Source organism: Salvelinus namaycush, chromosome 40 (genome assembly GCF_016432855.1).
Source record: "Salvelinus namaycush isolate Seneca chromosome 40, SaNama_1.0, whole genome shotgun sequence".
NCBI classification, from domain to species: domain Eukaryota; kingdom Metazoa; phylum Chordata; class Actinopteri; order Salmoniformes; family Salmonidae; genus Salvelinus; species Salvelinus namaycush.
Genome location: NC_052346.1, coordinates 5,319,334 through 5,332,047, shown reverse-complemented (window position 1 = coordinate 5,332,047; position 12,714 = coordinate 5,319,334). Strand labels below are relative to the sequence as shown.

Genomic DNA, 12,714 nt, shown 5'->3' with positions numbered 1-12,714 from the left:
AGGCAAAACCACATAACGCACACAACTCCAACATTACGCCGGAGTTGAGCGTCAACAACATAGATGAGCGGGAGATACTGATCAGTACCACTCTCTGTCATTTCCATAGTCAATTTATCTTTACCCATACTGAGAGAGCAATAAAAGTGTGGAAACTGAAAGTATGCCATGCAAAAGTACGACTTTTTAACAGTACTGATTTGACTAATCAAGTTAGAAGGGAAAAGGTTTGTGGAGTACTTTGCCAGCTGTACTTATAAACACACAGTGAGGTAGAGCCCCACAGCTGGGTCTGACTTGCAACACCTGGGAAGGCAGGCAGAGAAAAAACTCCCAACAAAACTACAGGGTTGCCAATATCAAGTTGCACCGAGCTGTGAGATTGACTTTACACTCTTTAACTCTGGATGTGATAAGCATGTACAGTATCATATGTGGGCCTATAGAATCACACGCCAAAGGTGTGTTATCAACAAACAGTGAAGCCAAATACACCATGCATGGCTAGAAAAGCATTATTACCTACTCTAATGGGACCAAATAACCTAATCTGAATAAATTGACCTGGAATTCCAGAGTCTCACTCTAAGATCAGAATACTGGCTATAGAATTTAGCTATAATTGTGAATCGAAACGTTGAAATCCTACTCAAAATATTCTATAACTACAGATAAATGTCTTCTGGAAAACACGACAAACTGTCATGCAGGGGAAAAAATCATTTATTTCTCTACCCATATCATAAATAAATAATTTACATCATCAATCTATCAATATTAAAAATATTTCAATCGATGGTCTATTTTTTTTAAAATCTTGTTTACTGCGTTCAAGTCATCTCAGTATGTAGGCTATCGGTCTGATAAGGATCCTCATATATAGCTATATAGTGGTGTTATCTATCGGCCAGACACACAAGCTCAGCTCCTATGACATCTCTCCATGCATCCAGGGGAGAAAATAAAATCCACTCTGTCTGAATAGCTCAACCACAGCATTCCCAACGGGAGAGAGCTATTGAAGGCATCCCATGACGAGAAAATGTAAATGGGGGGGGGGGGGGGGGGGGGGGGGGGCAACTCCGGGATCACAATTGCATATTCAAAAAATATGATAGAATCAAGAATGGCGAATTTCTACTTGCTCAGTCAAGCCTATAATACGTGCACGCTGCACACCACATCGGCACTGAGGGGGAAGCGACTAAAATAACATGTTAATTATTATTGCATTGAGAGTGTGTGAAGTTGCTTGCTGCTGTTGCATGGAGGGAGTTTGAAATGATTTTTGTTTCTGACAAATGCAAATGCCAATCATCAGGTGTGTGTTTGTCAGAAAACACTTACTTGAATGGAGTGTTTTAAAGTAATCCAAACTTTTGTTTACTGGAACAGGTGGGAACTGGTGCTCAGAGGCAAGAAAGGAGGCAAGAACATTCTCATCTCCTAGAAACTACAGTGAAAAGGGGAACCTACTTTCACTCCTATCTTTTGTTATTCAGAACAACGACAAGCTTGAAGCTACGCTTGTAAGCATCAATGACTCTCCTTGTATTGATTGTACAAAATCAATACACAACATTTAATAAGGAAAAGAGCCACGTAAAGGGAGACATTTCACAAGTATAAGCAAAAATTCATACGCATTTGATAAGGCTACTTTGTACAACAACAGAGGCTGAAAATCTCAGGGACAAAATAAAATGCAAAGCATTCCCGTGTAAGAAGATATCTCGGGACCTAGACATGTGGTGATGCTGGATTTACTTGTGCACGGGGTGTATTGTAGTCTACAGTCCACAAAAGGGAAAGGAACAAACGTATATTCCCTACGAAAAGCGATCCACGACATGGTTCAATAACTCCCAACATGTAACACAGTTCGGTGGGTGGACAAACAGTTGACAATAATAGAGTGACAAATGTATCCTTCACCGCTATTTGCTCCACACAAAGCACTTCATATTGCTAATAATACAATAAATGACACGAGACACACCACCAGTCAATATCACCATTTTAGCGCACATGCCATCTTATTTGGTTATAATAAATGAGTAAACTAAGCTATTGCAGTCTGTTCACTGCGAATTGTCCACCCATGTTCTGTTTCATATTATTGTCAGTTGCCAACGGTGTGGGACACTAATCGTTCCCTACATAAAGGGGACTATGCTTCGAGAGAAAGTAGATAGACACTATAACAAATCATTTGGGAACAACGCGAGAACTAAACATAGCAATAACGTTTAGACATATAAAAATGTATTACATTAATGTCATAATATACTCAGGGGTGTGAGAGTCTAAGCAATGTGTAGCATAAGGAACAAACACTTGCTGGAAAAAAAATGCTCAAACAATTAAATCTACAGGTACGTCAACTACAGAACAGCAAATAAAATCAGTCCTCATCTAACGGGTTTGGCTTGGTGGAAAATAAGGGACTTCGCGACTGAACCGTTATCTGGGCAGGGAAACTTTCTGAAATTCCCCCCACTGCTACTCAGTCTTTTCGCACAACGATAAACTCTCAACTTATTACAACTTCCATCAAATGGTCTCTGTAAAAATTACGAAATGAGCAAAGACGTTGTGCTCCTAATTTCACAATGAAGGATAGACAGTCCCGCCTGTGCACAGCACAACACTGACACATTACGCATTCTTTCCCAGTTAGAAGTGTCCCTTTATTTCCTATGAGACGAGAGCAGAACAGAACGCGCATTTGGCAATTCGCAGCCAGCCCCTCTGAACTACAGCCACAGTGACAACATTACAACTCTAGATCCACAACAAACATATTTCGCAAATGACAGTTTGTTGTTTTCATGTCTTTTCTTACCGTTTTTCCTTCTTGGATTGGCTTGTTTTCGCCTCTTACACCTGGGGCCATCCGCCATGATCTCGTGCTTCATTGATAAGAGTGGATCAGATGGCAGCTCGCATGGACTCGACTCCTTGAATCAGCAGCAGCAGCAGCAGCAACACGCAGGCTCAATATCTAACAACCAAACACAGGCAGCAACAATGTGGGTACACTGGACTGACTGGGAGTAACCATTTAAATATCAGGCGCCAAATAAAACAGAAAATAATAGAAAACCCAACAAATATACAAAACATTTATTTTATACCTATGCTAAAGTACGATAAGGGGTCGATTAATGTATTGTTGATCTGTATAATGCCAGTGATCGGGATGATGATAAGTGGAAGTGAACATTGACGACGGGGAAGGAGAGGAGGCAGAGAAAGGGGGAGACAGGGAGATACACCTTCAGTATGAGGCATAATTCACACGGACTGGCCGTGTGTTAAGCATGCGTTTTACATTGTGTTAATTTAAATAAGAAACGTTTTATCATTGCTCCTTTTCTTTCTTTTGTGCTGTTTTCATTTTATGTTCTGCTTCGATATATATATATACAAAAAAAAGAACTCGTACATCGCAAACAGTAGGCCTACATTGATTTTTCTGGGTTCATGTTTTTTTAACCTACATTTTTTAATTGAGAGTAACCTATATTGACGATGACACAATGTTAAAGTTATGAGTTCAACGATTTGCTTTGTGTCAAATGTAAATATCACAGGGTTGAAAGAAGAACAGTTTCACTCCGCTAGGCAATATATATCACTTACAACACAAAACAACAACAAAATAAATATGATACAAAAAGCTATGTTGTGAAATACGTAGGCCTAAATGCCTAAATGTAAAAGTACTCCACCATTAATTTACGAAAATTACAAAATGTGTTAATTTAAGATAAATTTTAGATAGCATGCATATTTTACGTTTTAGGCCTAGCATGCTGAAAAACGTACATAAATAAATAAGTAAAAACAGACAAAACATGAAAACATTCATGCTTTCAATGGACTAATCGAGCAAAATGAGCGGGTTAATTTCTGCCATTGGATTGTATTACTATGGGGAACGACCCACGACCGGAAAAACAAATAAACAACAATAAACGAACAAATACCACAAAGTGATGTGTCAAGAAAAATACAATTATCCAGACAGGATATGAAACATATTATAGCTATCTGAACAAAATAATGTAAATGACATTGATATGATACGCGAATATTTACCCTATTGTGAGACAGACAACTTCTACTCTACGAAGCCAAAGGATACAGAAAGACACTAACAAAAACGAGTTGGATACAAAAGGGTGCATGCATGGCTCGGTGAAACTGAATCCAAAGCTGAATAAGACCGAGCTTATTATTTTTTTTCATGGTTTTTCGGCTTGAATAGTAGGCTTTGCATCAAATTCTACAAAACTGCACCTTCTCTGATGAAACGCACTGCAAGCCTAGATACTTAAAGCGCACCGCTCCCTCATCCACCTGTGCAGGTAGAGAAAGTTTCACGTGAACGGAATACTATAGCACCAAAGCCCCTACAAAAGCTCTAAGTCGCAATCTCTAAAACTATAAATGACCCATTGTATAAAGGTTATTAGTCGAGGTAAAGAAATGGACACATACCTGATTTCCTATAGTAGTATCTTTTCGGTTGACTTCGGGTTGTAGTGGTAACACGAGACTGCAGCGGTAAGCAATTGTGGAGAGAAATGTGCAGGGATCCTTGCAATGATAATAAAGCCTTAGAAATAGTGGTTCGAGAAGGACCGTTATTCCTGCTAGGGCAGGTTAGGACTGATCTCTTTCAGACACTCCAGGAAACAAACCTGGGGACGGACTGACGTGTTACGCCTCTTCTAATGACATTTTTTTCTTTCTCTTTTCTGTAATACAGAGAGGAGAGAACCAACCCTGGGACACGCGCCACCTATCGTCACGGGAGGGGATAATTGAGCAGGACCAAACGTGAGCATCTTTTGCTAAACGTGATACGTTTTTTCCCCCTCTCTTCCAGGCTGTTTGATCCGAGTGAAATGAACTGTGACTGTCGGACTATGACTACCATGTATAGGAGCCGAAGAAGAAAGAATATTACCCAGAAGAAAAAAAGTTGGAACACTCTTATTCAACCCACAACTGGAAGGGGGAAAACGGACCAAAATGATAGCGTTGGAAGTTTGACAGACTCTCACACATACCAGGGATGAAAATATAAGGTTTGCAGAGTGTTAAGAAAGTGAGCATCAGCGGTTTGGGTTGTTGATGTTTTATATTTGTTAACGTATTTGCCACCCTCTACGGACGTGCGTTTATTTTTTACTATCGCAATAACCACTATGAGTGGAGCGTGTATAACGGCGCATGCCCCATGCATCTACAAGAGCGACAGAGATGTGTATACTGAGGTGCTTCTCGCACGTGCCAGGTGCAGTCAGGTGCGTACAGGTACTTTAGTTGAAGTTTTCCCTGCGTGTTTTAAACAAAGTCTATGTGAACTCATCACTCTGACCAGGATTGAAAGACGTCAAGTGTGTACTTTATACATTTTTTTCACAGGTGTTATTCAAGGTTATATCGAACGAACATATTTCACTCTATTGCAACTATATGCCATGGTTATTACTCCAATTAAGGTTTCTCTATTTGATGTATTTACGTATTTCCTTGTGATGCTGCTGCTTCAACGTCTGTCTGTCTCGCGCTATAGATGGAGAGGAAGGCTCCACCTTTGCAACGCTGTGATTGGTTATGTAAATAAAGTATTATATTTGCTGTCCTGTCCTATGCAGTTATCAACTGTATGGATAATTAAATCATCAATCAAGACTGCTCGACTGTTTGATGCCTTTTGTCCCAAGCCAATCAGATTCCAGAGAACTCGGAAGCACAGCTCGAGAGGAAAAGGTGCTCAAACATCTGGCATTAAATGTTCCAAAAGACGGTCGATATAGACAACACAGCTGAACATAGATTGCTATTAGAGTATTTTTCAATATTTTTTATCTGCAATTAATTTGAATGAATTATATATAACTGTACTAATTATAATTCGGATTATTATTAACAATATGAATATAATGTTGTATTTGTAATTTTATGATTATTATGTTAATTATTACATGTACAGTATTGTATTTATTTACAGCCTACTACTCTATTTATGTTGCACTGTTATATTTTCATTAGCAAGTTACGTACAAAATAACTTTGTTGTCATTTATGCAGCGGTTATTGGTCACAGCCAGGTGATAGAGCGTTACAGACTTGAAGAAGGGGACCCGCTTTACTGCAGCTGGTAGGTAGGCTACTCCTAACTCAAGTTTTGCAGCTCCACGGAGTTATCTGCGTTGTGTGTTAATGCTATGTACAGCGTGTGTGAGAGATGAAGACTGATGTAGGCGTGTGATTCACTTCCGACTTTGACAGCAAATAATAGCCTGCAATTACATGCCAGATAAAGACGCAAAGTCATTCATTTTAAGTGCGCACTGAATGTATGTCAAGCAAGTGCAGGGTCTCTGTCTGACTTGCCAAATCCCTCTGTGCTGCCGCTCGACAACTGGAGCGGTGTCCCTGCTCATTCATCCCCGCGCGCTCTGAGTGACACCGCTCCTTGCTTTCAGCTTGAATATTTTATACAAACACATACAGCGTGAAAAGGGATTACTGACGATAGTTGACCTTTAGGGGGGACTTTAGGGTTAATGAATCTGTTAATTTAATTGAGAGGAAACACAACACACTCTTGTGGCTCTAGAAAGCAAGTGTCTTTATTTGTACCTGCCATGTTTGCTAGTATGAGTATCAATACAGCATATACATGCCCTATATGCCCTTTGTCCGTTTTATCATTACTTATGTATTTAGCAAGGAATCAAATATGACCGTTTCATGAAGCAGTAAATGCATATAGGCTATATGTCAATTTCAACTAGGTTGACATTTAAATGATCATGTGGTGCAACAATAAAACTGTAAAGCTTATATCCTATGCACCACAGAGGCAGTATTGGCCTATGGTTTAAAACATAGTGTTGCAGTACAGAATACACAGTGGAATCAGTAATGATCCTGGTATTTAACCTGGTACTTATTCAACCAGTCAACTGGTTTACACACCTGTCAGGTATAAGGATTCTAGCGTTAAAATACCGTGCATTTATATTTTTAAACAAGAAAGGATTACAAAATATGTCAAAGTCATTACTGACCGTTTAGGGTCCCGAAATTACCCTCATTAGGTGGAACATATTTTGCAAGAAAAGGGGAAAGGTGGAGAATGACGAGTGAATCCAAGACCTTTTTTTCTGCCACACTTTGAAATCAGAGAACAGATGGTGACTCCGTTCAGCTCATAGACTACACTGGTGAAGCACACTACTGTTCATGATTATATCAGGCACCAGATTTGACTCCCCACGTGCTATAACAGTATCGTAAGCATAATACGTATTTCCTTTGTATGCTAATAAGATGTTTTGTCTGACCACAACACATTGGCAAGATAACTTGACAGGTAAAAGTACAGCCGCTACACAAATGACAGTCTGTTGTATGATTACAAACCAGCCACAAAATTATTATATTTCCCCAAAGATATATCATTTCTGTTGTCCTCCCCATACAGTCCCATGGAAACACAGCTATATCTTTGGATTCCAACTCCCTGCAGGACTGCTGTTCTGTGCTGAGAAAGGAGCGGCGATCGCGATGGAATTGCTCCCCGGAAACGTTACATCTATGCTAAAACTTAGGAGGAGGAGGAGGAGGAGGATGCACAGGTGGTGGTGGGGAAAGAATCTAATGGATTGGAATCCCCAAACTAAATAAGAGAGCGAGGGGTGAGGGGGACGAGTGGCGGAGGAGGAGAACAGGACTGTGTCATTTCCTGTACATGAGAACATACCCCAAAGCTGCTCTACATTTCACTGTTTTAATGTCTCCCCTGAATCATTTCACATACCACAAGTACGGTATATGATACATTATGTTCAGTAAGATTTATGTCGAAGACAATTCAACGTCTTCCACCAGGTCTGACTGCCTTTACTTATATCCTATATACCCCTGACAGCTCCTTACAGCGATGGTGAGTATACATTATGTCTGAGGCCCTAAACACACAGTTGACAGCCTTCTAAAGGTGTTCGGTATACAATACAATGTATACGGCCCAAATGATAATGGTGTGACACAAAGCATCTTTCCCAGATCACAGCTATCCATCTAGTTTGTTTGTAACTCTCCCTCTCTCTCCCGACACTACAATGACGACAACATTGCCTGTAGATCTCTCTATGGGACCCGTTCTGTGATATTCTGATCCCACTGCTGTAAATAGCTGTAGATATTATGCCATTTTAAACTCCGCCCGTTGCTCGCAGTGTACCGAGTAAAGAACATGAGCGATTGATGGACAATTAGAGAGCAGAGGTGACCGTGTGTGTTTGTGTGATCTTTGCGGAGAAGTCTCAAACGCGCAACATGAATTTGGTTTACATTCGCCACAGGCCTTACAGGCAAACGAGCACTTCTCCTTTTGCTTGTGCTTTTCTCAAAAACACTTCAGATGTTTCTCAGTGTATATAAAAGAAAGTGAGAGAGAGAGAGCGAGAGAGAGAGAGAGAGAGAGACAGAGAGAGAGAGATCAAAAAGTAACAGAACAGATTGCTTAGAAACAAAAAGCTTACATCAGAAACGTATTGATTTCTCTTCTGTTGGTTGCTCTTGTTAAAATCAACAGAGTAAGTGCATGGTGATTGAGACTGCGAATGACAACGTATTCATTTGCGCAGCTCAATAAGAGACAGATCAGATGTTCTGCTTTACTTTGTGTCTTTCCTTTGGAAAGAGGTCAGGTCCCCAGTGGCCAGAAAAGTAACAGATTGGTTGAGGGAGGCTGTGAGGGACTCAGAAAGACCAGCGTTTCTGTTTTAATATTTTGATTGTCCCTCTTTGTGAAGCATATATACCATATATATATATATAAGAAAGGATAAAGACAGAAAACACAGTCAATTAATGTTTGGCATGGACAACAGTTAGTCCTCTTTTACCTAAAGGTAAGCTGTTCAGGAAAACAGAAAACGTATTTCACTCTCGACTCTAAAGATGACTTATCACTCCCTGCGATTAATAAATGAGGGTGGCTATGATGCGTTATTAATAAAACATTTGAACAATTGTTGTATCTCTAATCTCTACCTACATTTGCATATCAGCCTTTTAAAGTCTGCTTCCATATATGACGCTAGCTACTTCCTCTTAGGACATAGAAATATAATTAATATAACTAACTTATATCCTCAAACCAAACCATGTCTACTCTCTCTCTCTCTCTCTCTCTCTCTCTCTCTCTCTCTCTCTCTCAGCAATTTCAATACAGTGTGTTCATTTACACAAACCTGGTCCATAGCAAGGGTAATATGTCACAGAGAAAAAGCCAATAAACACAATTTGATGAGGTAACAATGCAAAAAACGACATGTAATTCTCCCCACCCTCCCAACTACCAGACACTGTTAATTTAATGGAATTATGGTAGGACAATTATCAGGTTCAGTCGTCCTAAGAGAGGGGGGTGGTTACTTTGACTCTCAAATGACCAGGACGTAAAATAATAGAGCATACTTTAGTCATTGTGAGTTGTAACACTGTCTATCTTAACATTGTTTGTGATTTATTTTCATCCTCAGTGAAATAATATTCACAGTGAAGCTGCTTGTCACTGCAAGGTAGGTAAGGAGTGTTTTTGTCTTATTTACAATGACGGCATACCCCGGGCCAAACCCTCCCCTAACCCGGGCGACGCTGGGCCAATTGTGCACCTATGGGACTTCCGATCACGGCCAGTTCTTATACAGCCTGCGATGCAGTGCCTTAGACCGCTGCGCCACTCGGGAGCCCCACAGTTAATAACAGGTATACCTGCAATAGTTTCTCCTACACGGGCACACTTAAACAGTTTAGGCAAATAGAGGTGTAGATATAGTTTTTGTTTCACTTTCGTCAAGAAAAAAATGACAATTGCTAATACAATATTCTGTCAAACAATACATACTGTACCAATATGTGAGTCAAGCTTGTTATCAGATGTAACTGTCCTGTACACGGAGCACATCAATACAGGAGCGCTGTCAAATTTCAGGGTTATAGAACTATAATGAACAAATGACTATTGTGATGTGATCATTTCCTCTCTCTCTCTCTCTCTCTGTAAAGCGGTGGTCTGGTGCCCTCTCACTCTCACCTCTCACTGCAGTCTTTTTGGCACTTCCATAAATAGAGAGAAATTGAAGGGAGTTGGTTCCTCTTTGATCCTGGTGCTTGTTGTCAAAGCGCCTGGGATTGAAGAGACTGTTGGCCACAATTGACTGCGACAATTAGGAGATGATCAGAGCCCTGGAGTGGAGCACTTAAAGGGTAATTTACATGTCAGTTTGTTGAATATAAAAAAAAGAAAAGGGCCGAAAAAAGATATTCAGCTCAGATTTTTTCTTTTATTTATTTTTTATTCTATGCCCGCCTTGTAAACTGTAATTTGTCCTCTTGCTAAGGAAAAACCTGGCAGAGGAGCTGGATTCTCATTACCATTTGAAAAGAAGCAATCATGGGGCCACTGCTGAGCCTATTGTCCAGTGAAAATGCTGATTTGCAGGCAGTGAGTGAAGGGAAACCTTCTGCTGAGGTAACTCCTATAGTAGCATCCTAATGGTCTCCTCTCTCTTCTTCTGAGGTTTCTATTCTAAACACCTTCAACCCCCACATTGCCTGTCCCATTATTGGGCTGTTTTATAGCTAGGGGAAGACAGTGGACTCTAGGCAACCTCCTGGTCACTGAAAAAGAAGAGAGGAGGGACGGAGGGATAGAGGGAGGGAGGAAAAAGGGAGGGTGGTGGTGGTGGTGTAAAGCTAACAGCAGGTTGATAGGATAATACCCGTCATCTGTTGCCTAGGATCATTCCTATTGCGCCCACCCCTGCGCCTGGTCGCTCCCTTTACTTCATTTCTCCTGACTGCCATGTCAAGTCCACTACCGCTGTTTTGTCTGTTCGTCTGACTGGGGTTGTAAACTCAGTGGGACAATACAGGGACTAGGGAGAGAAGGTGGAAGGTCTTCGAGGTGTTTTTGTCTGGCCAGGTCTCCCTGTTTGAATAATCTCTCCCACAATAATCTAACTCCCCTCTTTTTCTACTGTAAATGAACTAATCCAGATGTTCTTCTTTCCTGTCAACATATAAACACATCCCTAATCTACATCTGTCTAATGTCCTTAGAAATGTAAATGAGTGGGGCCTCCCGGGTGGCGCAGTGGTCTAGGGCGCTAGCTGTGCCACCAGAGACTCTGGGTTTGCGCCCAGTCTCTGTCACAGCCGGCCGCGATCGGGAGGTCCGTGGGGCGACGCACAATTGGCCTAGCGTCGTCTGGGTTAGGGAGGGTTTGGCCGGTAGGGATATCCTTGTCCCATCGCGCACCAGCGACTCCTGTGGCGGGCCGGGCGCAGTGCACGCTAACCAAGGTCGCCAGGTGCACAGTGTTTCCTCCGACACATTGGTGCGGCTGGCTTCCGGGTTGGATACGCGCTGTGTTAAGAAGCAGTGCGGCTTGGTTGGGTTGTGTTTCGGAGGACGCATGGCTTTCGACCTTCGTCTCTCCCGAGCCCGTACGGGAGTTGTAGCGATGAGACAAGATAGTAACTACTAACAATTGGATACCACGAAATTGGGGAGAAAAAGGGGGGTAAAAATATAAAAAAATTGAGAAAAATAAAGAAAAAAGAAGTGTAAATGAGTAAAATGAGTAATCAGCATGCCAATTGCTCCCTTGAGACATCTGTGGCATTGTGTTGTATGACAAAACTGCACACTTTAGAGTGGTCTTTTATTGTCCCCAGCACAAGGTGCACCCGTGTAATGATCATGCTGTTTAATCAGCTTCTTGATATGCCACACCTGTCAGGTGGACGGATTATCTTGGCAAAGGAGAAATGCCCACTAACAGGGATGTAAACACATTTGGTGAAGATTTTGGTGATCTTTTTTTTCAGCTCATGGAACATGGGACCAATACTTTACATGTTGCGTTTATATTTTTGTTCAGTGTAGTTTACTAATCCCAGGAAAATCAGATTGATTCATCTCTCTGCTCTGGAAATTAAACCCAGCTGAATTAGGAATATAGAGACAGGTTGAGGTGGGATTACAGATGACAGATTTCCCCAGATTGGGAATATATGCCCAGTCATTCCGTTCACACTCAAACAACCATACTGTATGGATCTACACAAACAGACACAATAATAAAGACATGCATGAATAAAAATATCACAATTTGCAATGCATTTATTCCTGAAACACCACAATTTGTGTTTAAGTGTTTAAACTCTTAAATCCTCACCACTTAATTATGTTGTTAGTGATGGACTGGCTGTGTATAATGCTCTATTCTAAACAGGCAAGATGGTATTTGGTAAAACACACACGCACGCACGCACGCACACACACACACACACACACACACACACACAGGTTAATGAGAGGTGGAGACACACAGACCGATTTGTGTGTGTGTTTGAGTCTTTGTCTTGTTCCGTCGGAGTAGACACAGAGAGGCGCTGGCAAATCTGGATCAAACCTCAGCCACAGCAGGAGGTGTAGGTCTCCCAGGTAATGGTTAAATGATGAGCAGATGAACTGTCAACCTATTGATTTAAGTGTTTTGTTCCAGCCAGTCACTATTAACTTTGACTTGTTTTGTCCCTTATATTCCCAGTGAGCTACTGAATGAATAGGTGGGTGTAACGAAATACCAGGAATTCAAAGACTCTTTT

The 12,714-nt window shown here is 41.1% G+C and overlaps 1 protein-coding gene across 3 annotated transcripts in view; it reads right to left on the bottom strand.

The window, feature by feature from the left end:
- Positions 1-4,718, bottom strand: part of LOC120033333 (zinc finger E-box-binding homeobox 2-like) — a 76,995-nt gene extending 72,277 nt beyond the window's left edge. For 2 of the 3 annotated variants that reach the window (XM_038979631.1, XM_038979632.1), the window contains exons 1-2: positions 4,507-4,718; positions 2,846-3,004 (exon numbers count right to left, since the gene is read on the bottom strand). In XM_038979631.1, the coding sequence (XP_038835559.1) occupies positions 2,846-2,918 (73 nt within the window). In that variant the 5' untranslated portion in view covers positions 2,919-3,004; positions 4,507-4,718. The remainder of the gene's footprint in view (positions 1-2,845; positions 3,005-4,506) is intronic. The other variant, XM_038979633.1, reaches the window with a different exon arrangement.
- Positions 4,719-12,714: the final 7,996 nt, after the last annotated feature.